Source organism: Bos mutus, chromosome 5 (genome assembly GCF_027580195.1).
Source record: "Bos mutus isolate GX-2022 chromosome 5, NWIPB_WYAK_1.1, whole genome shotgun sequence".
In the NCBI taxonomy this organism is placed as follows: domain Eukaryota; kingdom Metazoa; phylum Chordata; class Mammalia; order Artiodactyla; family Bovidae; genus Bos; species Bos mutus.
In genome coordinates, this window is record NC_091621.1 from 107,787,525 (window position 1) to 107,814,853 (window position 27,329).

The 27,329-nt window shown below is 55.3% G+C and overlaps 2 protein-coding genes across 4 annotated transcripts; one reads left to right on the forward strand and one right to left on the reverse strand.

Annotated features, from left to right (window-relative positions):
• The first annotated feature begins 590 nt into the window (after positions 1-590).
• Positions 591-5,854, forward strand: CHADL (chondroadherin like). Its single transcript, XM_070370152.1, has 5 exons — positions 591-638; positions 692-853; positions 1,385-3,085; positions 3,595-3,761; positions 4,401-5,854. The coding sequence occupies exons 1-5, from the start codon at positions 591-593 to the stop codon at positions 4,654-4,656; spliced, it is 2,334 nt and encodes a 777-aa protein (XP_070226253.1). The 3' UTR covers positions 4,657-5,854.
• Positions 5,855-7,719: 1,865 nt separating this feature from the next.
• On the reverse strand, positions 7,720-26,125 carry L3MBTL2 (L3MBTL histone methyl-lysine binding protein 2). Of its 3 annotated transcripts, none has more exons than XM_005909428.3 (17): positions 25,974-26,125; positions 23,930-24,170; positions 22,265-22,398; positions 19,106-19,229; positions 18,183-18,262; positions 16,748-16,865; positions 16,223-16,357; positions 15,870-15,958; positions 14,425-14,656; positions 13,823-13,899; positions 13,548-13,652; positions 12,584-12,731; positions 12,130-12,212; positions 11,591-11,825; positions 11,017-11,082; positions 10,059-10,175; positions 7,720-9,653 (listed from the first exon to the last, which is right to left on the reverse strand). In XM_005909428.3, the coding sequence occupies exons 1-17, from the start codon at positions 25,995-25,997 to the stop codon at positions 9,541-9,543; spliced, it is 2,121 nt and encodes a 706-aa protein (XP_005909490.1). In that variant the 5' UTR covers positions 25,998-26,125; the 3' UTR covers positions 7,720-9,540. The 3 variants fall into 3 exon arrangements, with proteins under 3 accessions (XP_005909490.1, XP_070227612.1, XP_070227614.1); XM_070371511.1 differs by having other exon boundaries at positions 23,930-24,219; positions 25,974-26,042; XM_070371513.1 differs by lacking the exons at positions 7,720-9,653; positions 10,059-10,175 and adding an exon at positions 11,324-11,378.
• Positions 26,126-27,329: the final 1,204 nt, after the last annotated feature.

Consider the following 27,329-nt stretch of genomic DNA (forward strand, 5'->3'; position numbering starts at 1 on the left):
ATAGATGGGTAAGTGGACAGACCAGGCCCAAAGCACAGCTCTAAGGCCATATCCTCAGTTTCCCCCAGGCCAGGCCAGCTGGGTGGCGCTAAGATGGAGAGAGGACAGCAGAGGGATAAACAGCAGAGAAGGCAGAGCTCCCACCAGCCTGCCTGTCAGAGTGGCGCTGGCCAGCCACCAAGGCTCCTTGAGGCTCTCGGGTCCCATGACACCTGGTCCCCCAAAGTCTAGCCTCACTCGGGCCAGGCCTGGGTCTGCCCCTCCAGCTGCTGGGCCGTCTTCTCAAGGTGGGTGTCGTGCTCCCTGGCACCAGGGTGCCGATGCCACATCAGTCTGAGGAATGGCTGACTCTCCATCGCCAGCCTCACCCCGGGAAGACAGGCCTCCCCTGGACCCAGGAGCCTCTGCACTGCCTGTTCACTCCTCTGAACTGACTGGGCAAGGCCTCACCAAGGCAACGGGCAGATAGTCACAGAGACTCGCCAGGTCGTCCCTCTGATCCCGTCTCCTCTGTTAAAACGGAATTCCAGCTCTGTGGAGGGGTTGGAGGCTCAGGGTAACGAAAGCTTCCCCAGCACCAAAGGAGGAAGATGTCCGATGGGCTCTGGGACAAGAAGCAGGGCTCAGGGAAGCAGACAGTGTGGGTCTCTTGTTCTGTGAACAGTTGGCCCTTCTCTCTGCCAGGCCCCAGAGCCTCTCCCTGGTGCTGTTGCTTCCACTGCTGCTGCCGCTAGGGCCAAATCGGTGCGCAGTGGCCCAGCGCTGTCCACAGGCCTGCGTCTGTGACAATCCCAGAAGGCATGTCGCCTGCCGGCACCAGAACCTCACCGAGGTGCCAACTGCCATTCCTGAGGTCAGCAGGGCAAGGTGGGGTGGAGAAGGACAGCGGGAGGAGCCTGGGCTGGCACCGGAGGTTCTGCCACTACCTGGCTGGGGGAGGCCCCGGCAAGTCACTTTTCCTCCCTGAGCCTCTGTCTTCACATCTGTAAAATGGGAATGATAACAGCCAACAACAGGGAGATGATCTATTTAAAATCCTAAGTGACTGGAACAAGTTATGTGACCTATAATAGATACTGAGTTAATTACAGGCCCTAGGGCAGCGAACTGGGGACCTACTGGGATAAGGTATGGTCTCTGCCCTGCGGAGTCAAGAGCTGGAGAGTGAACGTAGAGGGGTCAGTGATAATTCAGTGTGGAAAGTGCCAGAGTGGGGGATACCCGGGTGGCTGTGGATACCCTGGAGCAGGTGTCAGGGAGCAGGATGAAGAGAATGAGGGGGAGGAGGCTGTTCCAGGTGAGGGAAGAACAGGTGCCAGCATCAGCAAGGGGCACAGGCTGTGGTCCGGGTGCCCCTCAGCATCCCCTCCCTCTCCCTGCTCAGCTGACCCAGCGTCTGGACCTCCAGGGCAACATGCTGAAGGAGATCCCCCCGGCCGCCTTCCGGGACCTGCCTCACCTGACGCACCTGGACCTGCGGCGCTGCCAGGTGGAGCTGGTGGCCGAGGGTGCCTTCCGAGGCCTAGGCCGCCTGCTCCTCCTCAACCTGGCCTCCAACCGCCTGCGCGCGCTACCCCAGGAGGCGCTGGACGGGCTAGGCTCGCTGCAGCGGCTGGAGCTGGCGGGGAACTTGCTGGAGGAGCTGCGGCCAGGGACGTTTGGGGCGCTGGGCGCGGTGACCACGCTGAACCTGGCCCACAACGCCCTGGTCTACCTGCCCGCCATGGCCTTCCAGGGGCTGGTGCGCGCCCGCTGGCTGCAGCTGTCGCACAACGCGCTCAGCGTGCTGGCCCCCGAGGCCCTGGCCGGCCTGCCCGCCCTGCGCCGGCTCAGCCTGCACCACAACGAGCTGCAGGCCCTGCCTGGGGCGGCCCTGTCCCAGGCCCGCGGCCTGGCCCGCCTCGAGCTGGGCCACAACCCCTTCACCTACACGGGCGAGGAGGATGGGCTGGCGCTCCCCGGCCTGCGGGAGCTGAGGCTGGACCACGGGGCCCTGCAGGCCCTGGATGCCCGGGCCTTCGCCCGCTGCCCTCGCTTGCACACCCTGGATCTCCGCGGGAACCAGCTGGACGCCCTGCCGCCGCTGCAGGGCCCGGGGCAGCTGCGCCGGCTGCGGCTGCAGGGAAATCCGCTGTGGTGCGGCTGCCGGGCCCGGCCACTGCTGGAGTGGCTGGCGCGGGCGCGCGTGCGCTCGGACGGCGCGTGCTGGGGGCCGCGGCGCCTGCGCGGGGAGGCCCTGGACGCCCTGCGGCCCTCGGACCTGCGCTGTCCCAGGCCCGGGGCGGAGGAGGAGGAGGAGGCCGAGGAGCTGAAGGCCGCGCGGCCCCGCGCCCCTGGCGGCGCCCCTGGGGAGGAGGCCGGGGCGGCCGGGCCCTGCCCGCGCACCTGCGTGTGCGTCCCGGAGTCGCGGCACAGCAGCTGTGAGGGCAGGGGCCTGCAGGCCGTGCCCCGCGGCTTCCCCAACGACACCCAGCTCCTGGACCTCAGGCGGAACCGCTTCCCCGTGGTGCCCCAAGCGGCCTTCCCGGGTCTGGGCCGTCTCGTGTCGCTGCACCTGCAGCACTGCGGCCTCACGGAGCTGGAGGCGGGCGCCCTGGCGGGGCTGGACAGCCTCATCTACCTCTACCTGTCAGACAACCGGCTCTCCGGCCTCAGCGCTGCCGCTCTCGAGGGGGCCCCCCGCCTGGGCTACCTGTACCTGGAGCGGAACCGCTTTGTGCGGATGCCAGGGGCCGCCCTGCTCGCCCTGCCCAGCCTCTTCTCCCTGCACCTGCAGGACAACGCCCTGGACCACCTGGCACCTGGTGACCTGGCAGGCGGGCGGGCCTTGCGCTGGCTCTACCTGAGTGGGAACCGCCTCGCCCGAGTGTCCCCTGGGGCGCTGGGCCCCGCTCGGGAGCTGGAGAAGTTGCACCTGGACAGGAACCAGCTGGGCGAGGTGCCCACTGAGGCCCTGGAGGGGCTGCCGGCCCTCCTGGAGCTGCAGCTCTCGGGGAACCCGCTCGGGGCCCTACGAGATGGCGCTTTCCGGCCCGTGGGCCGTTCGCTGCAGCACCTCTTCCTGAACAGCAGTGGCCTGGAGCAGGTGGGCGCAGGGGAAGAGGGGCGAGGGGAGGCAGCCCACACTGCTGCCCTGCCTCGCTGGGCCCCAGGCTGGGCGTGGGGCCCCGAGATGAGCCGGGCACTGCGCCTGCCCCTAGGAGCTCAGGTGTAGGCCACAGATCAGGCCGAATGCTGTGCCACAGCGAAGCAGGGAGGACGCTGCTGAGGCCTGGAGGCAGGAGCTCCCCAGGGTCTGTGGGATTACCTGCTGTTACACACGTTGTGGGCAGGGCTTTTGTTATAATTATATGGGGGGTATATATATAAATAATTATATTTATAATATATATTATATGGGGGATAGGGCCTAGCAGTAAGAACCATGAACTGGGGGTCTGGGTGACTCGCAGAGGGCAGTGCTTTGGCCTTGGCCCAGCCTGAGTCTCCCACCAGCACTGCCCTTCCTGCCCTGCTTTGGCCTTGCCACTCCCCAGGCCTGGGGCTGGGACAGGCGTGCAGGGTCTCACACCAGGGCCTGGCGCCTTCCTGCAGATTCCTCCTGGGGCCTTCTCAGGCCTGGGGCCCCGGCTCCGGAGCCTACACCTGCAGAAGAACCAGCTGCAGACACTGCCTGCCCTGCCCGGTCTTGGTGAGCTGGAGCTCGTTGACCTCAGCGGCAACCCCTTCCACTGTGACTGCCAGCTGCTCCCGCTTCACAGGTGAGCACCTCCGCCTGAAGTCCCCCAGCTGGGGGCCCGGCCAGCTGCTCTCAAGCCCCCACCGTCTCTCTGGGGGCACCAAGTCGGTGCCATCTGAGCACCTTTGGCAGGGGAGGATCCTGCCAGGACCAGTTACCCTCTCTGGGGAACTACCCCACAGGGCTTGGGGTGGGTTTCCCTGAGCCTCTGTTCCCTCATCCATAAAGTGGGGGTGAAATCTGCCTGGCCGAGTGGACCTAGTCAGTGTGTGTGAGTGCTGTACATCATTGCCCAAGAAAGCAGCAAGGGCCCCGGAGCCCAGTGACCGGGGCTCAAACCCGCCTCTGTGATTGTCTCCTTTTGAGGAACATGGCCTCTCTGTGCTGTTTCATCATCTATAAAGGCCATGATGGTGACTGTAAAATGACGTTAAATTCAGTAGCTCGTCTCGATCGGTTTGGCTCACCAGTCCTCCACGACTGTTTATTACCGGCCCCCTTTTACAGGAAGGGGATTGAAGTTTGATTTGCTCAGGATCACTTAACTGGTGTGTCCACTCTCACCCACTAGGCCCCACCATCCCCAAATCCCTGAGGACCTCCTCGCTGTCCTCAGGAAAGCTCGGCACAGGGGCTTCCCCACTACCCCTTTTCTTCTCAGGTGGCTGGCTGGGCTGAACCTGCGCGTGGGGGCCACCTGTGCCACCCCTCCCAGTGCCCGTGGCCAGAGGGTGAAGGCCGCAGCTGCTGTCTTTGAAGCCTGCCCAGGCCAGGCTGCCAGGAAGGCCAAGCGGACACCAGCCCCCAGGCCTGGCGCCCGGGGGACCCCCACGAAGAGAAGACGGCAGAGAGCGAACAAGGTCGGCCGAGGGGTGGTTGGGTCAGGTTTCAAGGCCCTTATGGTAGTACGGGTCTGACTTGTCTTGGTCCTAGGTTCATGAGGTTGTAGATCTGGGCAGGGACCAGATCTACTTCTGGTGGCTTCTGAGAGTGATGTCCACCCTCTCCGGCTCTGCGCTAAGCTCAGAGGGGGCCTATGGGGAAATGACTGCACGCCGTTTTGTCCCCTGGGCAGTGGCTGATTAAGCTGCAGCCTCCCGGGACCGTGTGTCCAGAAGAATCCCACAATGACGGTCACTGCTGGCTTGCTGTCCATTCAGCCTTTTCCCACCCAATCTCGGGGGCCTTGCTTGTTGCTGGGGTGGGAAGAGCAAGGGTACAGGTGTGCTGCTGGCACCACAGATGAGACTCCATCACCCCCTTGACTACATTTGACAAAACATATAGTTTTCTTTAAGTAACTGGGACCATAATTCAGTTCAGTCTCTCAGTCATGTCCGACCCTGCGACCCCATGGACTGTAGCACGCCAGGCCTCCCTGTCCATCTCCAGCTCCCAGAGTTTACCCAAACTCATGTCCATTGAATCGGTGATGCCATCCAACCATCTCATCCTCTGTCGTCCCCTTCTCCTCCTGCCTTCAATCTTCCCCAGCATCAGGGTCTTTTCAAAGGAGTCAGTTCTTCGCATCAGGTGGCCAAAGTATTGGAGTTTCAGCTTCAGCATCAGTCCTTCCAGTGAATATTCAGGATTGATTTCTTTTAGGATGGACTGGTTGGATCTCCTTACTATCCAAGGGACTCTCAAGAGTCTTCTCCAACACCACAGTTCAAAAGCATCAATTCTTTGGCGCTCAGCTTTCTTTATAGTCCAACTCTCACGTCCATACGTGACTACTGGAAAAACCAAAGCTTTGGCTAGATGAACCTTTGTTGGCAAAGTCAAGTCTCTGCTTTTTAATATGCTGTCTGCTGCTGCTAAGTCGCTTCAGTCGTGGTTGGTCATAACTTTTCTTCCAAGGAGCAAGTGTCTTTTAATTTCATGGATGCGGTCACCATCTGCAGTGATTTTAGAGCCCTCCAAAATAGTCTGTCACTGTTTCCATTGTTTTCCCCATTTATTTGCCATGAAGTGATGGGACCAGATGCCATGATCTTCGTTTTCTAAATGTTGAGCTTTAAGCCAACTTTTTCACTTCTCTTTCACTTTCATCAAAAGGCTCTTTAGTTCTTCTTTGCTTTCTGTCATAACTGTGGTGTCATCTGCGTATCTGAGGTTACTCATGATATTTCTCCCGGCAGTCTTGATTCCAGCTTGTGCTTCATCCAGCCCAGCGTTTCTCATGATGTACTCTGCATGTAAGTTAAATAAGCAGGGTGACAACATACACCCTTGACATACTCCTTTTCCTATTTGGAACCAGTCTGTTGTTCCATGTCCAGTTCTAACTGTTGCTTCTTGACCTGCACACAGATTTCTCAGAAGGTAGGTAAAGTGGTCTGATATTCCGTCTCTTTCAGAATTCTCCAGTTTGTTGTGATCCACACAGAAAGGCTTTGGCATAGTCAATAAAGTAGCTGTTTTTCTGGAATTCTCTTGCTTTTCTGTGATCCAGGGGATGTTGGCAATTTGATCTCTGGTTCCTCTGCCTTTTCTAAAACCAGCTTGAACATCTGGAAGTTCACGGTTCATGTACTGCTGAAGCCTGGCTTGGAGAATTTTGGGCATTAGTTTACTAGCGTGTGAGATGAGTGCAATTGTGCAGTAGTTTGAGCATTCTTTGGCATTGCCTTTGGGACTGGAATGAAAACTGACCTTTTCCAGTCCTGTGGCCACTGTTGTTTTCCAAATTTGATGGCATATTGAGTGAGTGCAGCATCTTCACAGCATCATCTTTTAGGATTTGAAATAGCTGAAGTGGAATTCCATCACCTCCACTAGCTTTGTTCATGGTGATGCTTCCTAAAGCCCACTTGACTTCACATTCCAGGATGTCTGGCTCAAGGTGAGTGACCACACCAGGGGTTTATTTCAGCTAGGCTGCACGGGCTTTTCTGGAATTGCAGCAAGTGGGGGCTGCCCTTATTGCGGTGCACAGGCTTCTCACCGTGGTGACCCTTGGGCTTCAGCTTTAGCTGCACATGGGCTCAGTCGTTGTAGCTCCTGGGTTCTGGAGCACAGGCTTAGTAGTTGTCCTGCAGCATGTGGCATGTCCCCATATCAGGGATCAAGCCAGCATCTCCTGCACTGGCAGGCGTTTTATTTACCACTAAGTCATCAGGGAAGCCCTAGGATTTGTTTCTACTTCTATTGAAAGTAGCTGCTTCCTCCCAGGAATACAAAGGCCTTGAAGGACACGGGCTCTGATCCCCGGCAGAATGTTCTGCACTGGGGTGCTCACCAGATTGAAGCCACCGAGTCCTGGTTGTGACCTGGCCGACGAGCTGGATGGAGTTTAATCCCACTGTTGCCATTTCATGTCAACTTAGGCCACCAAGTTACTGAACTTTAACAAGCCTTCTTTCTCTTACTTGTAAAATAAAGTCAGCACATCCTCACAGGATCAAAGATGAAGCAAGCAGTGTGAACACCTGTAAACTAGTGTCTGGCATGAGGCTGTCACAAATGTGGAATCCCTTGCTTCCCCATCCCTCGAGCAGCCGAGTCCGACGGGGTGACAGTAAAGGAAGGTGCAGGGGGTTCCACCAGTGTTTGTACCAGGGAGCCGCTCGCTGCAGGCCGTCAGGCAGTGGGGCAAGTAGAGAGGCTTCTGTTCCTCAGGATGTCTTCCAGTCTTCAGGTGTTCCCCACCCCCTCGACCCCCGCCACTGCTGTGGAACTTCAACAAGTCCCATCCAAAGGCAAGGGCAATGGAGGGACAAGGTTCATTCTGTGCCTTGAGCTAAAATGTCCTGGAGGTCAACACTTCCGTCTGTGACCGACTAACCTCTAGGTCCCAGGGACATGAAGACACGGGCTGGGCCTTTGGGGAGCCCGGGGTCCTGGGAGGGGAGTGGCAGGGACAGATAACATAGCATACTGCTGTGGAGACGTGCTGTTCTGCACTCTTCACGGGTGAACTCTCCCCGTCTCTGTAACCGACCTGGTGGGGTGGTGTCTCAGAAGGAACACTGACAGACTGACTGCAGCAAGAAAGGGATTTAATCGTCTCATAGGATTTAGGTGTGGGAAGCCCATCTGGGGCTGTAACGGTGGCTAAACTTGTCCTCTAGCCCTGCCTGCTGCACCCAAGCATCAAGTTGTGGGCATCAACTTCTTCACTTAGGAAGAAGCAAAACTGAAAGCCAAACAAGTCCCATCGCCCCAGAAGCTCTTCAGGCAGAACTTGATCCTTTAAGGGCAAGAGCATAGGGGAAAATGATTCTTCTCAGCTGGGCAAGTCACCCTCAACAAAGGCCAGCGATGAGAGCAGGCTGTGGAACTGCAAGCCACTGTTGGCCACCTTCCTCCAATGACCCACCCATCAATGTGAGGTGGGGTGAGGGGAGGCACAGCCCCTGTCACATTTAGGGGAGTTCAGGCTGCAAGAGCGTCGTTTCTATTCCACGTGAGCCTGCACAGTGCCTTTAGGAAAGGACAAATGATCTGGTTCTCTCTGAACTGAAATTGGCTCCCTTTGGGCTGGTTGCCCATCTCTGGGATGACACCCAACAGCAGAGTCCTCAACACACCCAAGGTCAGCACCCCATCAGGCAAGCATGGGCCGTGGCAGCTATTACAGGGGAACACAGGGACACACTTAGCCATGCTGTCTCTACTCAAACACGCGGAAGGAAAAAGAAGGGCTGAGGACAGCAGCCTGTTACCACTTAGGTCCCAGGTCTCCTGAAGAGAGGGTGAGTCAGAGGGAGAAGACAGCTTCAAAGGAGACTTAACTGCGGAGCAGAAGCAGCTGAAATGTGGGCAGACACCAGGTGAAATTCTAGAATGTACTTTCAGAGGAGCAGCGGAATCAAAATATATTATGGAGTTAAGGACATGCACGGTGAGGAAAAGGACCAAGAAGTACATCCCTGCCTCCAGGAGCTCCTCCAGGGCCACGTCCCAGCAGGGCCAGCCACCCCCGTGTCGAGGCCCTGAGACTTCCTGGCAAGGCCAGACCTGCTCTTGGCTACAGAAAGGGGGAGAGGAGGACGGGTCCCGTCCAGCTGGGCTCCAGAGTGGCAAGTTCAACACTGGGGGCACCTTCTCTCGGGGACACTTGCATGCTTGTGCACACGCATGTGCATACACCCACACCCACACCCACCCCCCACTCCCATGGCACAGGGACTGGTGTGGTCTCCCCGACCTGAGGCCCTGGAAAGCTCCCTTTCCCAGGGAGCAGACCTTATCTCTGCTCCTCTTGGAAATGGAGTCAGTACTCATGCCAAGGGAAAACAGATCAAGGCCACCTCACAAGTCACCAGGACCTACATGCTGGTCACTGCTGCTCAGCTGCCTGCCAGAGCTGGGCACCAGCACAGGGCTCCGCAACCTCCTGGGGGTGCCAGGAGGAGCAGAGCCCCAACCGAGGCAGGAGGGGCCATTCCGCATGGAGTCTGGGACAGAGGCTGTACCCCTCACACCACTCACGTCCATCAGGTGACCGTCTGTCCCCACCTCGAGACCTGCTCGGGCCTAACCACTAGCCAGCTTGTCTCCCGTGTGTAGCCCCCGCCCTGGCAATGGAGCAGTGTTGGGGGAGTGGAGGGGACTAGTGTGGAAGAGCTTCAGGAACTCGAGCTGGAGAGGGAGCTGCTCGCAGGCAGCCCCCGTCACATGGCCTTGCTGGAGAGGAGGCCAGAGGCTAGAGGAGACCCTGGCTGCTCCTTGGGTCCCCGGTCCCCACAGTACCAGGCAAAATTTATGCAAAAAGGCTCAGTCTCCAAAGTAAAGCAGGTTGGCGTGGTGGCAAGAGAGGCGCCCTAGGCTGGCTTCTGACTGGCAGCGAGGAAGGCTCAGTCGTCCGTCTCCTGTTTGATGTTCTCGACGGGTACTGGCAGCTCTGGACTCAGAGCCTTGTCAGCTGTGGCCACGTCCAGGTGCTCTTCCTTCACACGCACGGTGATGACTGAAGAGGGAGAGAGGTGCGGGGCAAGGAGGAGAGAGCATGGAGCTCAGGATGCAAGGAACTGGGCTTCCTACAGACAGGGGCCCTTGGGTGTGGTGGGGAGAGCCCCTTCCCATCTGTGGGGCAGACAGCAGCCAAGGCCTAGGGCCCTGTCCCACCAGCCTGGCAGGCAGCCCACCCTGCTAAGGGCTGGGACTGGGGGTGGAGAGGGCCAGGCTGGTGCTTGGCTCCATTCAGAGCTGGGGGGGTGGTGTCTGGGAAGCCCTCCAGGCCCAGTGGTCTGAGAGAGGTTTCTCAGTGCCCAGAAAATGCCCTTTAAGCCTGACTCTGCTCTTCTGTGCCAGGTTGGAAAGGAGGCGACCGGCCTCTGAGCAGGGAGCCGCCTGCCGGCCCCCGGAGGCTTACTCTCATCAGGGGCGGGCTCCGACGGGGCCTTCGCCGCTGCCTGCAGGTCCTCCTCCAGCAGTGCCTTCTTGGACCCCTGTCTGAGGGGCCGCGTCTTGGCCGGTGGTATTCTTTTTCCTTGGAATAAAAACAGAATTCAACCCAGGCGAGGGCTGTATCCACATGAAACAGCGGTCAGGCAGCCCAGCAGAGGGGTAGGTGCCAGCCGGGGAGGACGGAGGCCCAGCTCTGACCTCAACCCTCAGGGCTGTGTGTCCGAGGCGCAGAGCTTCTCCCCAGTAAGAGGTTAGTGCCCCCACCCCGCCACGGTAGTTAAGCTTCCTGTTTCTGCTCCTCACTGTCTTCACTTCTACACCGTGCCTTTCCCAGCCCTGATTCGGAACGGCACAGGATCCTGCCACTCAAACCACACCACACCCTCACAGGATCTTAACCCTGCCCAGGGACCGCATCTGTTTCCTTTCTGTTCCCTTTCGGGACATCCTCTCTTCTGCGGAGACCACATTGGGGAGCCCAGCTCACTGCAGCTCAGCCTGGGGCCTGTGAGGTTGGGCCGGCCTGTGAGAGGTTCCCAAGCCCGGTGGTTACCCTTGCTCCCTCCCTCTGGGGATCATGAGAGAATGCCTTCCGTCTGTTGGCTCTTACATCTTTTACTTTCATACACCACAGCTGCACAAGGCCTCAGAGACCAGGCCACCCCCGACCCCTGCTCCAACCTATATAGTCTCTTGTGTCTTTTCCTCAGCATCCTGACCACTGCCAGAGACCAGAAGACTCCCTAACTGTGCTGTGGGTCCCTAAGACACAGGGTGATGGATGGGTGCATGGGGCAAGGGGCAAAGGAGAGGTGGGAATATGAAGAGTGTGACTGATCTGCGTAGTGATCCCCTGCCCAGGGGCACAGGCTCAGGTGATCCCAGGTCCCACCCCAGCCGGGCAGCTTTAGAGCATCACTTACGTTTCTTCCCAAACTGTTTCTTTTTCTTCTTTGTGGCCTCTTTGGCTTTCAGAGGTGTGGTGGGCTCTGTTGTTGAAAGACATGGACATGAGGTGAGAAGAGAGTTCTGAGAGGACATAGGCTGCAGGCACGTCCCGAGACCCCTGCCCACCCCTCACGGGCCTCCCTTACACAGGGGACGCCCCTGAAGGAAAGCCAGAGCTGGGCCATGAGAACGGGGAGGGGGTTGCGGGGAGGGACTGGATGACAGCTGTCCCTTCTTCCCACCCGCATCACCAGGGTGCTTAGAGGGGCCTGGGGGATTTACCTGGTGCACAAGGGCACGAGCATATGACAGAGTGGGCAAGGTCAAGGAAGGAGCTCTGCAGGCCAGAGGGAGAGGGAGACAGAGAAGTCAGGAGCAGGAGGGGAGACCAGGGCCACTCTCTCCCTAGAAGTGGTCCAGGAGATGCTCAATCTCATGCCAGAGGGCCAAAGGTGGGCATGCGGCATGGGGGGTGGGGTGGAGGGTGGTTGGCAGGAAGGAAAATGAAAAGGAAAGTCAAGAGCCCCTCAGGGCCAGGAGAGCCCAGACCTGTGGCCACAGGTGGCTGGAGCTGGTAGCCGGTGAGCTCACACCAGCCAACAGGGTAGATGTCTGGGGACTCGCAGTCCACCCACTGGTCGTACTCGCTGTCCCAGCCATCGAAGTGGATGCTAAGGAGTCGGTGCACCACCCGCTTCACTGTGGCCACACAGATGAGCCGGGGCTCCATCAGGTCCACGGCCTCCAGCTTCATGCCCACCTTGAAGCCGTGGTTGGGGCAGTCCTGGGATGGGGATAAAGGCCGAACAAATCAGCTAGGTCCCCACCCTGGCGGGGCAGCCCTGGGTATGGGAGTGGGTCTGAGCCTGCCTGTGGGGGCAGGGTCCTCAGACCAGGAACCCCTCTGCACTGTGATCCCAGGCACCAGCCCCTCTGGGAAAGGGACTGGCTGACTGTTCAGCACGCATCCGCATCCATCAGAGTTTGGACTTGTCCCCGAAACAGCTGATCTTAGCAGCAGGGACTCGAGAGGAGAAGGGGTTGGAACCGCCACCTTGGGTGGTAGTGGGCAGGGTTGGTCTATTCACCATGTTGAAGAGTCTCGATGGAGCTGCCTTTGCCTTGGTCTTCTCCAAGTAGGCCTCCCAGCTGAAAGTGTGAGCCTCGTACCCTGGAGTGGAAGGCGGAGATGAGGGAGGGAGGGAGGTGAGGGGGAGTCCCAGACAGCGCCAAAGGGGCTTCTGCAGCTCCATCAGGACTCAGCCCGAAGTTTCTCCAGCAACCTTCTTCCTTCCTGCCCAGGCTGGTACCTGCTCTAGGACCATGGTCCTGTAGTACAGGGTGCTCACTGCCCAAAGGGACAGGTGGGAGTTCTGCTCACCAAGCCACATGGGGCCATGGGGCCAAGGCAGCCCAGACTAAAGGCTAGTGGTGACCGTGGGGAGTGCTGTCACCTCTCCAGTCCACTCAGACTTCAACTCTGGGGGTCTGGCTTGGCCTGTGGCCTCAACCCTGCTCCCTCCAACTGTATGCCAGTCTTACCTTTCGGGGGTGTGAGCTCAATGTCGTTCTTCTGGCAGAAGTTGGCTGGGAAGATGGCGTGGGAGGAGGCGTGGTAACAGAACCAGTCGGAGCCATCTGTGGAGGGTCCCCCGTCTACACAGATCATCAGGTAACCATCCAGGAGGACCTAGTGGTGGTGGAGAAGGAAACAGAACCTGGTGTTCTAAACTGCACCCCCATTCCAGGGTGAGGTGACAGGACAGGGATAGGATGGAGCTGCTTTTCAGAGCACTCAGCACTCACGTAACCCATAACGGTAAAATCATCTAGCTTCCTCATGTGTGGTCTGTCATGTCAGACTCTGCAACCCCATGGACTGCAGCCCACCAAGCTCCTCTGTCCATGGCATTCTCCAGGCAAGAATACTGGAATGGGTTGCCATTTCCTGTCCCAGGGCATCTTCCTGACCCCCTCAGTGGACACCACATGCTGTGCCAGCAAGGACGCTGTCTGTCCTTTTGTCACTGTTCTCAGGGGTGAACAGGGGGCAGAGCCTGGAAGTTGGCTAGATGGACAAATCAGCGTGTCCCCAGGAGGGCCGAGGGGTGTGGCTGGCTCCTCAGGCTGCAGCAGTAACAGAGGTCTGCAGCAACACCAGCCCGGCTGAGGCATGGCAATGCCAGCCCCCAAAGGAGACAGCAGGCAGTGGCAGGAAGGCCTACACTTACCCCAGGACCAGGCTCAGGCCAGGTGTTCCGTAGCACCCACGGGTGGCTGGCCAGGGACTCGGCTAACCTGCCAGCTTGATGCCATGGCTGACACGCCTGGGCCAGCCCACAGGGTTGGCAAGCCTCCGACCCCCAACGAGAAAGCAGATTCCCAGCCAGGAGCTCAGTCTATGTGCCCGAAAACCAGGCCACTCGGGAGCAACCAGTAGGGGGCGCTCTGCCACCGCCCTGCCCGTAGGAAACGCTGCTGGAGGCGGGAGGGCACCCAGGCTCACCTTGCAGATGGTCGCCACACAGATGTTGCCCAGATTCAGGGGGTCGATCGCCTCCAGTTTCATCCCCTCCTCAAACCAGCCACCTTCTGTGTAGACAGCTCGAACCTTAAAGGAATGGGGCAGTTGGGCAATCTCTGGGCTGACCCGGGGAGGGGCGGGGAAGAGGCCTCAGCTGCCGTTGGCCTGGCAAGGAAATGGGGAGGGAAGGGAGAGCCGGGGCCTCAGGTCTGGAGTGGACCTGCAGCCAAGGGGCAGTGTCCAGGGCTGGGCCTCACCTTCTTGAACAAGTAAGGAACAGCGTCACAGTAGATCTTCCGGAAGGTGGGGTGGTGGGCCATGTCACTGCGCCTCTCTTTTAGGGAGATAGTGGAGGGAGGAAGGGAGAGAAGGAAGTTGAAGCTTCTAACATGACCATCTCCACGCCTCCCCCAGAATGTGGGGCTGCTCAGCAACCTCCCACCCGCACGGAGGAGCTCTCTGTCAGAACTATTCAGCCCTGAGGACCCAAACTCCTCCCACGTCGCAAGGAGAGGATGTGGCCTGGAACCTCTAGTTGCGAATTAACTTTTACCATTTCAGGTTGGAGAAGGAAATGGCAACCCACTCCAGTATTCTTGCTTGGAAAATTCCACAGACAGAGGAGCCTGGCAGGCTACAGTCCATGGGGTCACAAAGAGCTGGACATGACTGAGCAACTAACACACAGAACACACTTCAGGCTGAGTGTCCTTGGTCAAGTCACTCAACCCCTTGGGACACCTGGTCAAGTCCTGCCATCCTCAGGTAAAGATGACTGCCCCCATTACTCAGAGTAGTTGTGGGGTGCAGAGATGTGCCCCCCTGACCCAGGCCCATGCTGGCCAGGGACTCGGCTAACCTGAGAGCTTGATGCCGTGACCGACTCGCCTGGACCAGCCCACAGGGTGGATCAGGGGACTCCACATGTGGCACCAGAAATCGTCGTCACTGTCACCATCCTCATAGAGGAGCCGCAGGCGACCCCCGATGACTGTGTCCACCACAGCCATGCGGGTCCGGGACACTTGGGACTTGTCCACCACCTCCAGCCGCATGCCCTGCCGAAAGGGGTACTTCATGCTCTCCACCATCTGCAATGACATCAGAACACAGGCCTGCTGGGGTCGATCCCTCCCTCCCACTGTCCTGTCCTGTCCTGTCCTGTCCCTTGGGAGTAACCAGAGGATGGGACGGGGCAGGGGGCGGGAGGAAACGGGCAGAGGGGCCCCTCCTGCCGGCCAGGTTCCACCCTGGCTTCCAAGTCCCTGGGATGATAGAATATTTACAATGTGTGCACCAAAATGCCAGCAACTCATTGTGATGGGAATCATAGACTGCTTTTCAGATTAAGGAAACAGGTGCCCCAGGGAGGTCATGTGACTAACCTGGAGTCACACAGGGTCATTAGTGCCAGAGCTGAGCCACAAATCTCGTCCTGGGGTCCAGCTCTGAGCTCTTTCAGGGATCTGCACTCTGATCACGAGTCCCTCCCAGTGCTCTCTAGCTTCCGGCCCCTGCCAACAGCACTCACTCAACCAGCCTGGTGTTTATAAAGAACTGAGCACCCTTTGCCTCGATACCTCTAATTTCAGCCCTGGCCCCGCTGGGCTGCAGCTCTGAACGGCTCTCCTAGCACCTCAGCAGTAATGCCAGCCTCTTGGACACAGCCAAGGATAGTGATCAAGATCCCACAGCTGCTCTAGAGCCCCGGTGGTGGGGCCTGGGTGAAGAGACAGGTGGTTCTGTCTGCTGAGATTCTCGTGCTGTCCTGCCTGGGATAGAGGATGGTTATGGAAGTTCTGTGGCTTTTCTAGCACCAGGGCACTGTGGACTCAGGGAGAGCCATTCCAGTTTCTTAGTGGTGGTGGGGACAGAGCAGTGCAATTCCAAATCCTACCAGGAGGGGGAGAGTGCCAGATGGCCGTGCCTTGTATACAACAAGCACTTAATCAAATCTATCGAAAGCAGAGAGATCTCCTACACTGCAGGCAGGTTCTTTACCACTAGCGCCACCTGGGAAGCCCAGATGAATGAACGCTCCTGAAAATGCTGTGAGCAAAGGGAAGGATCTGGAAGAGCACGCCAGCAGACAAAGCAACGTGACCGATGAGGCTGGATCAGAGAAGGGAGGAAGCTAATGGTAGATGACGCCCACCACCCATACTTAGGGAATCTGGAGCTGCTCTGAGGGCTAACCCAAGGGGGTCTTAGAAAAAATACTCCAGTGAGCAGCACCAAGGACCAACAGAAGGGGAAAAGGGCAGGAGCAGACCAGTCAGGAGACCCCAGGGTGCTGTGCCAGACCTTGATATGGAAGTCCACAGGAAGTGTCCTGGAGCCCACCAGGCGTTTCATGAGGTAGCCCTTCCAGTCGGTGAACTTGGCATGGATGGCTGGGGAGACAGAGCAGAATCCTGAATACAGACTGCCACCACTCTGCTGACGGGTGCCAGTCTGCCCCAGAGAGCAGCAGAGGGCCTGAATAACGTATTTCTGCCTTCTCAGGCCGGCAATCCTGGACTCCCCAACCTGGATCTGCCCTGGGGCCTCTGGATGAGGGAGGAGAGGGAGCGAAGAGGCAGGAGGGCTCTGGGCTGTTCTGACTTCTCCCAGGGGGCCCACAGGAACCAGGACGGGGAGCACTCTCATCAACTCACTCCGCGGGGGCACCAGGATCTTGCTGTTGATGGCACACCAGCCGATGGGGTGGACATCCACAGTCCCCAGGTTGCACCAGAAGTCATGGCTGGCATCATTTTCAAAGCCTTCATACCGGAGCAGCACCCGGTACCCTGAGCAGGAGGAAGGGGAGATGAACTCTTAGGCCTTCTCACTTCTCCAGCCTAAACCAGGCTGCCTACTCCAAGAACCCCTTCTACAACAGCCAGAGCGAAAACAAACCCCTGCCATGTACCTGGAAAGCAGTATGGCACAGCAGGGGGAGTAATTTTCTATGGCCTGATCAACCCCGGAATGAACTTCAAAATGGGAGTTTCCAAACTCGCCAAGCTCTGTGGTCCCCTCTAAGGTAGGTAGCATGAAAGCATAGCAAGGAGGGAGAACGAAACTCCAGTGGGCGGGATTTTTTGTTTTATGAAGCTGATGTCTGCTCCGACTCTACCTGTCCATCTGGAGATGTCGCCCCCAGCCCCTGACCCTGCCTTGGCCGGAGGAGCACCCACCTGCAGCCTGGATGACCGAGGCAATCCAATATACCCGGCTGGGGAGCACGGCGTCACTGTTGAGTACCTCCACCTTCATTCCCTTCATCACATCCTCCCACTGGTCATAGAGTGGGACCTGCGTGGGGGTGAGAGGGTTCAAGGGGACAGTGAGCCACTGGGTGGGCAGAGGAGAGTGGCTGGCCGCAGGGCCTCACAAAACACCGTATCCTCTCCTTTGCCCCTCGGTGTTTCCCCTCACTGTGTGTGGAAGGCCAGGCCCAGGACCAGGGAGGAAGCGATGAACGGATGCGCCCGCCTCTGTGAAGAGCCTAGTCGGCATGGGAGTCGGGGTGTCAGACAGCTCTGCTAATCTCACAGGCCTGGCTCCTAGTTGTCACCCTCTGGCACATCACACCTGTGCCAGCAGACACCTAGTGGCTTCCCACTCTCACTGCGTAACAGGCGCTTCTGAGACACAAACAGCGCTCCTTCAATCGCCATACTGGGTGGTTGGATTTCTCTCGTGGTACAGTGGGTAAGAATCTGCCTGCCAGTGCAGGGGATGTGAGCTCAATCCCTGGTCAGGGACTAAGCACCCACAAGCCAAGGGGCAACTAAGCCCTTGTGCCGTAACGAGGAGCCCCTGTGCTCCGCAGCAAAGACCCAATGCAACCAAAATAAACAGGCCTTCTCCAGATTTCCTGGGGTTTAGGAAATTGGCTTGAAAGACGAAGAGAGCCCCCTCGGCTTCTCTCTGCACCTGTGGGGGACCACTGCTCAGGCCTGCACTCCAAGCCCAGCCCTCCAGGTCTCAGCCTTGGCCGCTTCTCAGTGACAGCGGGGCTTCCCAGGTGGCTCAGTGGTAAAGAATCTGCCTGCCAATGCAGGGTTCGACCCCTGAGTTGGGAAGATCTCCTAGAGGAGGAGATGACAACCCACTCTAGTGTTCTTGCTGGGAAAACTCCATGGATGGAAGAGCCTGACGGGCTATAGTCCACGGGGTCTCAAGGAATCGGATACAACTTAGGCACTGACAGGAAGCCTTTAGCAGAAGGGGTTCCAGGAGGCACCCATATCTGCCTCCCAGGAGCCAATGGGCCGGGGGCAGTTCACAAGCACCAAGCTGTCAACAGGAAAGCACTAAAGATGGGGGAAAAGAGAAAGGGATTCTCACAGTTGGCTCTGGATACCAGAACACAAAGTGCCATTATGTGAATAAGCCTAGGGGGCGACCTCCGAGGGGCGTGCTCGAAGCCCTCGGTGAGGGTCTGTGGGAGGACTTGGTGAAGAACAAGTGGACAGAAACGGTGAATTGGAGCGAGTGGCAAAGCCAGGCTTCGAGCACCCAGACTTCAGGCTGTTCCCTCCCGGAGCCGAAGCGGTAAGCCAGGTGGGTGAGCCGGCGGCAGCGCCCGGGCCCTGCCCTCCCTCCCCTCGTGCCCAAGGCACTCACATGCTTAAAGCAGCTGACAGGAGCAGCCTTGTAACTGTGATCCTTCAGGAACTTCCCCCAGTCGAAACCCAAGACCAGCGCTGCAGAGCCAAGAGGACCAGAGTTGAGGGGTCGACCGACGCGGGGAGCTCTCGCAGCAGCCACTCCAGGAACCCAGGCGGCCCCGAGGACTGGGAGCAGCCAGGGCCCGCCCCATACCTGCCCCAGCAGTGGCCACCGCAGGAACCCGGGCCTGGGGAGCGGAAACACAGGCCCCTTCCTGCCGTGCAGCCCGGGCCCACCCCATACCTGCCTCAGCAGTGGCCATCGGGATGGGACGGGGAGGACCTCATCCAGAGGCTGCCAGACTCTCAGTCAAGGAAGCTCTCAGAGGGAAACGTCTGATCTTTCTCCCCAGGAGAAAAGACCCTCTGGCTTAAATTCCTCAGACCGCCCCCAACCTCTCATTGGCCACAGCCAATCTAGATGGGTGGGAGGCACACACACCACAGCCCCTCCTGCCCTGATCTGGGAGCTGTGTCAGACCACCTAGTGCATAGCTTCCAGTCTTCATTTATTTAGAAACAGCTACTCATGCTGAGAGAGAGAAGTTCCTGATCCCATCACCCTTCTTCACAGGAGATCTAGGTCTCCACTGCCCCAGGGAAATAAAAGCCAGAGGGCTACAGGCAATGCTAAACAGAGGAAGCTAACTCTTGGCTTTTAAGAGCTCAAGAGAAGAGTGAGAGTGATTGAAGGATCTCCTGGGCCATCTCACAGTTACTCCCAGGTGAGGAAGATGACATCTAAAGTGAGCCTGGGCTGGCCCTTTCTAGCTGGCCCCCTTCTCCAATCCTGGCTCCTAGGGAGCACCCCCGCCTCACCTGCCGAGTCCTGGCATCACACCCCACCGGCTTCCTGAGCACCAGTCCCCACAGACTTACCGTCCTGCCCGGTTGGGGTCCCATCGGCGAGCTGTCCTGTCCCCTGGGAGTGGAGGAAGGCTCCAATTTTGGCAGACCAGGCAGCTTTGTGCAGGACTTTGGCCTTCTTGGTAGGTGGTTTTCCCTGGAGGGAGGAGAGCCTGTCTGTAGCCTAAAGGCTGATAACATGGCTCTGGATTTGGACTGCCCTGGTAACCTCTTTGGGACTCCAGGTTCTTCACTTGTAAATCAAGATGATAACAATTATAATGCTTAGCTCAGTGGGGAGTTGCAAGGGTGAGGGTCACACATTGTGCTGAACTCTGGAAGCACTTAGCCATTGTTCACCTGCTGGGGCGGGGGTTGGCAGAGCCAGAGGGCAGGGAGGGATACATTTTCCATCTTTTAAGCCCTGCTACTGCCAGGAACTTCTTGCTGGTGGCCAAAGCTCTCAGCCTTCTCCTTCCCCTGGTGCTCCTATAGGTTTATGGCAGAGACGGGGCTTCAGGAGGCTCATGAACTGAACAGAGTTTATGAGGTGCTCAAAGGTGTCCTACCCCAGAGTGAAAGGCCACTGAACTGTGTGTTAGTCGCTTAGTCGTTTCCGACTCTTTGAGACCCACGGACTGTAGCCCGCCAGGCTCCTCTGTCCATGGGATTTTTCTCCAGGCAAGTATACTGGAATGGGTTGCCATTTCCTCTCCAGGGGATTTTCCAGACCCAGGGATCGAGCCCAGGTCTCCTGCATCAGAGGCAGATTCTTTACAATCTAAGCTAGAAGGAAAACCTGGTCGGTAATTTGTAGCTTAAGCACTGATCAGAGAGGCCCAGAGACTTTATTAGAGATCAATGACTGGGGGAGAATGGATAGACGCATATGTATGGCTGAATCCCTTTGCTGTTCACCCGAAACTATCGTAACATTGTTAATCGGCTATGTTGTTATTTAGTCACTCAGTTGTGTCCGACTCATTTGCAACCTCATGGACTGTAGCCCATCAGGCTCCTCTGTCCATGGGATTTCCCAGGCAAGAAGACTGGAGTGGGTTGCCATTCCCTCCTCCAGGGGATCTTCCTGACCCAGGGATAAAACCCACCTCTCTTGCACTGGCAGGCAGATTCTTTACCACTGAGCTGCAAAGGAAGCTACTGTAATACAAAGTAAAAAGTTAAAAAAAAAAAAAAAGAGATCAGTGAACTAGAAATGTGGGTTTAGGGAGTTCCCTGCTTGTCTAGTGGTTAGGATCTGGCACTTTCACTGCCATGGACAGGGTTCAATCCCTGGTCGGGGAACTGAGATCCTGCAAGCCAAGTGGCACAGCCAAAATTCAAAATAAAAAAATGTGGGTTTAAGTTCCAAAATCACTGCAGATGGTGACTGCAGCCATGAAACAAAAAGACACTCCTTGGAAGAAAAGCTATGACCAGCCTAGACAGCATATTAAAAAGCAGAGACATGTCTCTTTGCCAACAAAGGTCCATCTAGTCAAGGCTATGATTTTTCCAGTAGTCATGTATGAATGTGAGAGTTGGACTATAAAAAAAAGCTGAGTGCTGAAGAATTGATGCTTTTGAATTGTGCTGGAGAAGACTCTTGAGAGTCCCTTGGACTGCAAGGAGATCCAACCAGTCCATCCTAAAGGAAATCAGTCCTGAATGTTCATTGGAAGGACTGATGCTGAAGCTGAAACTCCAATACTTTGGCCACCTAATGCGAAGAACTGACTCCTTTGAAAAGACCCTGATGCTGGGAAAGATTGAAGGTGGGAGGAGAAGGGGACGACAAAGGATGAGATAGTTGGATGGCATTACCAACTCAATGGACATTAGTTTGAGTAAACTCCAGGAGTTAGTGATGGACAGAGAGGCCTGGCGTGCTGCAGTCCACGGGGTCGCAAAGAGTCAGACACGACTGAGCGACTGAATTGAACTGAAGTTCCACACAGATCTGGCGCCAAATCCTGGCTCTTCAATTTTATTTGTGTACCTCTGAGTAAGTTAGTAAAAATTTTTGAGGCTTTGAAATAGTAATCTTTAAAAATTCATTTTTTAGGAATCACTGGTTAGACTGAGGGTGCCAAGCCCTTCTCAAGTATCCCCAGACTGTAGTTAATAACAATGTTATTATTAGCTCCCTGGGAAGGACTTTCTTATGCCTTGACTAAAAGCTGCAAAGTGAGGGAGACAACAGTAGCTGTCTCACGAGTGAGAGAGAACATGCACGAGGCTCTAACTAGAAGAGCTGGGCTGAGACCCACAATAAACATCAGGCTTCACAGGACAATCACCTAGGGTGCTCATTAAAGCCTCCTATGTCTAGGCTGTGCTCCCTCCCAATTAAACTAGAATCTTCATGATATTTTTGAAACTTTCCAGGTGACCCCTACGTGTAGTCAAGTTTGCAAACCAGTGTAGTGAAGACACAAGGCCAGGCTCCTGAGATGAGGCTCCAGTCTCAGCTCTGTCCTCTTCCTACAGAGCCCACAGGTAAATCATTCTTCCTCTCGGGACCTCAGCACACTTGTCAATTAGTATGTGGGTTAGACAACACATCTCCAAGAATCCTCCCCCTTCTCAGAGTTCTACAAATGTCAAAAGTAGAGGCTGGTAAGACTAGTTGGTAATACTAACTAGAGGTTGGTAAGACTCTAGGCAGCTGCCTGTGGAATGGAGTCAGAGTCAAGGCACCATCTTCTCAAACACCCCATGGCCGGAGAAGCTTGTGGCCCATTTCCCAGCTTCCTTTCAGAGCATTTGTAAAAGTGCAACAGGAAGGCATGGGTGTCAGACTCCCCCCCGAGTTCTTGTTTATAACTTATTGAGGGCAGCGGTTGCCTGGCGGCCCAGTGGTTTGGACTCTGCGCTTCCACTGCAGGGAGCATGTGTTCCATCCCTGGAGCTGAGATTCCCACATGCCATGCAGCACAGCCAAAAAGAGAACTTTCTGAGAACACATCAGACCCTGAGGGTTGAGGGTTGGGGGTGAAGGGTAGCTCCATGAATCTGCAACTTATTGAGCTCCAGAAATGGGTGCATAAGAAATACCAGGCCGTTTATAACCTCAGAGAGCCACAAGCAACGTCCTGCCCAAGCCCTCTGGGCCCCTCGGCAGCACAGGTAGTGGTTCCTGACTCAGCACCCAGGGCCCCAGGAAGGGTCTTCCACGTCACTGCCTCTCACCTGTAATCTTGCCAAGATACTGGCTTTCTTGGAGTTGGAGGAGTAGCTCCTGGAACAGGAGACGCTGCAGAATCTCTTGGTCTTGGAGAAGAAGGCTTCCCTGGTACCCACGATCCCACACATCTCACAGACAGCTGGGAAGAGAATTTAGCACGTGACTCCCTCGATCATCACCCCAATTCAAACAAAATGATGGGCCCTTCAAACCTGGGGCACTGTATTAACCCCCTAAGGCTGACAGAGCTGGAATAGGAGGAAGCGGTTTGGGTGTGTACCCCTGAAGCTGTGTGGCATCCCTTGGCTGTGTGTCAGCAGTGGGGCTAAGGAGATCCCTGCGGACAACTGGGGAAAGTTTGCAAAGAGGAAAATGAGAAGACAAAAATGTAATTTCTGTGGGCCTGTTTTCTTCTCATCTCTAAAGAGGCTGAACTAGATCAATGTTTCATCCCTGATATCACATTAGAATCACCTGGAAAGCATTTAAAAATGCCCTGATTAGAATGACCTGCTCTGTGGTGGGACACAGACATCAGTGGTTATGAGAAGTTCCCCAGATGATTCTAATGTGTGGCCAGGTGAGTGCACCCCCAGACTAGATGGTCTCTAATAGTTCATTCTAGTTCTAAGATTCTAAGATAATGACTGGAAGAAGATAGAAGGGAGAAAAAAGAAAGGGGAAATAGGACTTCCCTGGTGGTACAGTGGCTAAGAATCTGCCTGCCAGTGCAGGAGAGGCGGATTTGATCCTTGGCCTGGGAAGATTACACGTGCCACAATGCAACTAAGCCCGTGCCCCACAACTACTGAGCCCATGTGCTGCAACTGCTGAAGCCTGTGCACCTACAGCCTGTGGTCCGTAATAAGAGAAGCCACCACAAGAAGCCCATATACCACAACGAAGTACCCCCATTTGCTACAACTAGAGAAAGCCTGCGTGCAGCAATGAAGACCCAGCGCAACCAACAGACACATAAATAATTTAATAAATAAAAATAAAAGGGGAGAGAGGAAGAGAAGACAGGATGAATGGAGAGGCAAAGAGTATTAGATGCTCCTCTTCTAAAGAGTAAAGGGACCAGGAAACAGGAGTGTCATCACAGACCATCTAACCTGCCTCTCTGCACAGGCAGTCCCCACACTGGAGGCCCTGACACACAGGTCCAGCAGCTATGCAAGCATCACACCTCTGAAGCCAACTGGCTTCTAGATGATTCACGGGGATTCTTATCTGCCCTCATCCTCTTACCTGGAGGTCACTTAATTCTGTATTTCCTTCCCTCTCACTTCCAACTCACGAGCTATTTCTTGTCCCTTCCCAGAGAGTAACCAGATCACATTAGGTGTCATATGTTCTCAAGACCCAGGCTTAGAAATCCACCAACTATTATTATTTACACAAACGCAAAAGCACCACCATGTTAATGACCGGCATCTAATATGTGCTGAATGAATATTAATTGTGAGAAAAGAATGAAATCACGACTTGAAATCAGACTGAAATGACCCTTGGGGATAGTTGGGGTGCCTCTGTCTCTCTCCCAGGTCCTTAGACATCAGATCAAAGAGCCCTTTACACCTGGACAGCTCCGCCCACCTGGCCTACATCTGCCTCTCCATCCATAGCCTCTGCAACCTCCCTATCTTCGGGGGACACTTTGAAGGCACCTGGCTCAGAACCACTGCCGTCCAAGGACCGGGGCGTCCCAGGGCTGAGCAGATGCAGCGGGGAGGTGGGCAGCTCCCCCGCTTCCCGATCCTCATGTTCCGCTTCACTTGACTCCTCAAGATAGGAGCTGCTCTCACTGCCCGCGCTGCTGTTGTAACTCCGGAAACTGTCATAGCCACCGAAGAGCTCCAGGTCATCGTCTTCCTCTTCCTCCTCCATCGGTTCTGAAGACGGAGTCTCCTAGGAAAAGGATGACACGAAGCAGGCAGAAGCAATCGTGGTTGGCTTACTGTAAGACAAGGGAAACTGCAAGTCTGCTATCAACTCCCTTTCCAGTTCTTAGTCAAGTCAATGCTTCTGGGCCGAGTGGCAGGTACAATCAAACACCCCTTTCGTAAACACCAGGATCTTTACTCTTGTTTATACATTTCTCAACTGCAAGTCGAAAGAATACCTTAGCCAGACAGAAACATGTATTAGGAATTCACCAGGGTCCTCTGCGGATTTACACGTGACGACATTTTACCACAATTCACACAGAACACAGTGATGTGAAAATAGTAATACTAAGCATGGTGCCTCGTGAAGACATTTGGAAAAGATGTATTTTAGAAACTCATTCTTCCCCCTTCAGCAGGTGTACACCAAAGTAATTTCAACTCAAAAACAATTTAAGTCAGATGAAAGTTAATTTGGGGCCCAGACTGCCCTAAAGAGGATTTGAGGAAATGACATACTAGCACTGTGGGAAATACCATAGCTTTGGACTCAGCCTTGATCCTAACTAGCTGTGGGTCCTTGGGCAAGTTGTTTAACCTGTCTGGGTCTCAATTTTCTCATCTATAAAACAAAAAAATATTTGGTTCAAAAGACGTGCAATGTAAAATGAGGTATTGTATATGAATCTCATGGCATGTAGCAGAAAAGGTGTGAAGCGTTTGGGCTCTAGGCCAAGACTCCAAAACCGGCCCTAGTATATGACCGGCAGCAGTTCAATCTCAGTGCCTCGGTTTCCCCATCTGTAAATGAGGACAGTTCCACCTATTTCATAGGCTTTGGGGGTTAATATGGGAAAGGCACTCAGAATGGTGACTTGCACACAGCAAGTACTCAATAAATGCTGGTGATCATTACTGGTTAAAAGCACAGGCTCTCAAGTCAGATATGCCGGAGTTGGAATCCAGGCTCTCCTACTTAGGGCTCTTGGTCTCTCCATCCGTCCAATGGCTGTAACGAGCCTTCTTTAGAGGGCTGCGATGAGCACCCAGGCACTATGTAAAGCCTAGTTCTGTTCCCAGGAGTCAGTGACAGCTCTAAAACTGGGAGTTATCATTCACACTCTACACTGATGATGATGATTCTTTACTCTTGTAGAGTGTTTGAGCAATTCCACTTTATATTTATACTACACATGCAAGTGTGCCAGAAACGAAATTCAAATATAAGGTGACCAGAAGCCAAATAATGAAAGGATGTATGGGTTACAGGTGGTGGGAAGAATGGAAAAAGCAAAACAGGGAGAGTTTTGGAACCTGACAGACTTAGCGCCCATCTCCTTCACTTTACAGCTGGGTGACCTTCCTGGGGAGAAGCACTACCCTCTCCAAGCCTCAGCTGCATGATCCATAAAAAACAGACAATAACACAGGGCTTGTAATTGTGGGAGATAACGAATGGGAACGCTCCAGATGCGGAGTGTTTATTAAACTTTAATCTTCCTTTACTTCCCACCAGGATGTGACAGGCCTCACAGACCCTAAAGACGCCACCATGAGACAAGGGGGAGAAGGAAGATTCAGGAGCTCTCATATTCTGAACCCAGTTCCTCTTCCCCCAGAGCAGTGAAGCTGTTCCTCCCTCAACCTCACTCGGACCCAGGAGAACGGGAGCAAAAGGCGACGCCAATCGCCTCTGGCCTTGCTCAGCCTAACTACCTGTTTATCCATTCTTCCATCCTCCACCCTCCAGGCGTCGCTCAAAGGCCCACCGAGCGAGGCTCTCGGGGTTCCCTTTCCCAGTCACGAGAAGTCCTCTCCCTCTCACCTCGACGCCCCGTGGCTTCTCCATGAGACCTAACACAGGTTCTTCAACCGTCACCAGGTGCAGGAAGCCATATTGGCCTCGCCGCTCTCCCGGAGCGCACTCATTGGCCGCCTCTCAGGGCCGAGGGCCAATCACGCTGCAGGAAAGAGGTAAAGCCGGTTCCGCGCTGGCCTGAGCCCCGCCTCCCCTGGAGGCGGGGAAGCCGCGGCTACTTATGTGACTTGTAGTTTCCTCTGGGCTGCGCGTGGAGGGGGTCGTTGCTATGGCGACGTGAAAATTTCCCCGCCCCAGACCTGCCCGGCCCGGGAGCACAGTTCTTGTTTCTCCACGGTAACCTCTTGCTATCACACCGACTCCGTTCTTCATTAAACAATTATTGAATACTTAAGAAGGTACTGTTCAGGCACCCTCCAGGAAAAACCTCGCCCTCTCCCTGATGAGAAATTAAATGTGCTCTAGTGCTGGGATGCCTAGCAGAGAGACTGTTCCCTGTTTAGGCAGAAACTGGAATACTCAACTCTTAGGTCCAATGGTATAAATGTCCCACATGCTCAAAATTCTGCAACACTCTACCTTGCATCACCATCTCCTGAAATAAATCTCAGATATGAGGCTCTCTGCCTCATTCTTTTGGGGTTTCCCACAACGGTCCTTACAGTTCTAGGTGCTGTAGTAGAGCTTTAAATTAAAAAAAGAAAAAAAATTCATTTATTTGTGCTGGGTTTTCCTTGCTGTGTGGACTTTAGTTGCAGAGAGGTGGGGGTAGGGTGGGGGCTACTCTTCCTTGCAATCCGTAGGCTTCTTATTGCCATGGACTCTCTTGTGCAGAGCGCCAGCTCTAGGGCGCAAGGTCATTAGTTGTGGCACACGGGCTTCATTGCTCCACAGCATGTGGGATCTTCCCGGACCAGGGATCAGAACCCTGTTTCCTACATTGGCAGGCGGATTGTTTACCACTGAGCCATCAAGGAAATTCTACCATGGAGCTGTACAAACATCTTAAATCAGGAACAATCAGTCACTGTTTCACAAATGAGGAAACAGTGGCACTTTGGGTTTAGACAGTTTTTAAGATCACATTTGATTGGAATTCAAGATTTATTCCAAATTCTTTGCCTATGCTATACTCTTAATTGAGAATCTAAATATAATAAGTAGGCCTTGACATGTGTTAAATATATTTCTAAATTTGAGGTCCACTAGATACATGTGAGTGGGCTTCCCTGATAGCTCAGTTGGTAAAGAATCCACGTGCAATGCAGGAGACCCCGGTTCAATTCCTGGGTTGGGAAAATCCCCTGGAGAAGGGTTAGGCTACCCACTCCAGTATTCTGGCCTAGAGAATTCCATGAACTG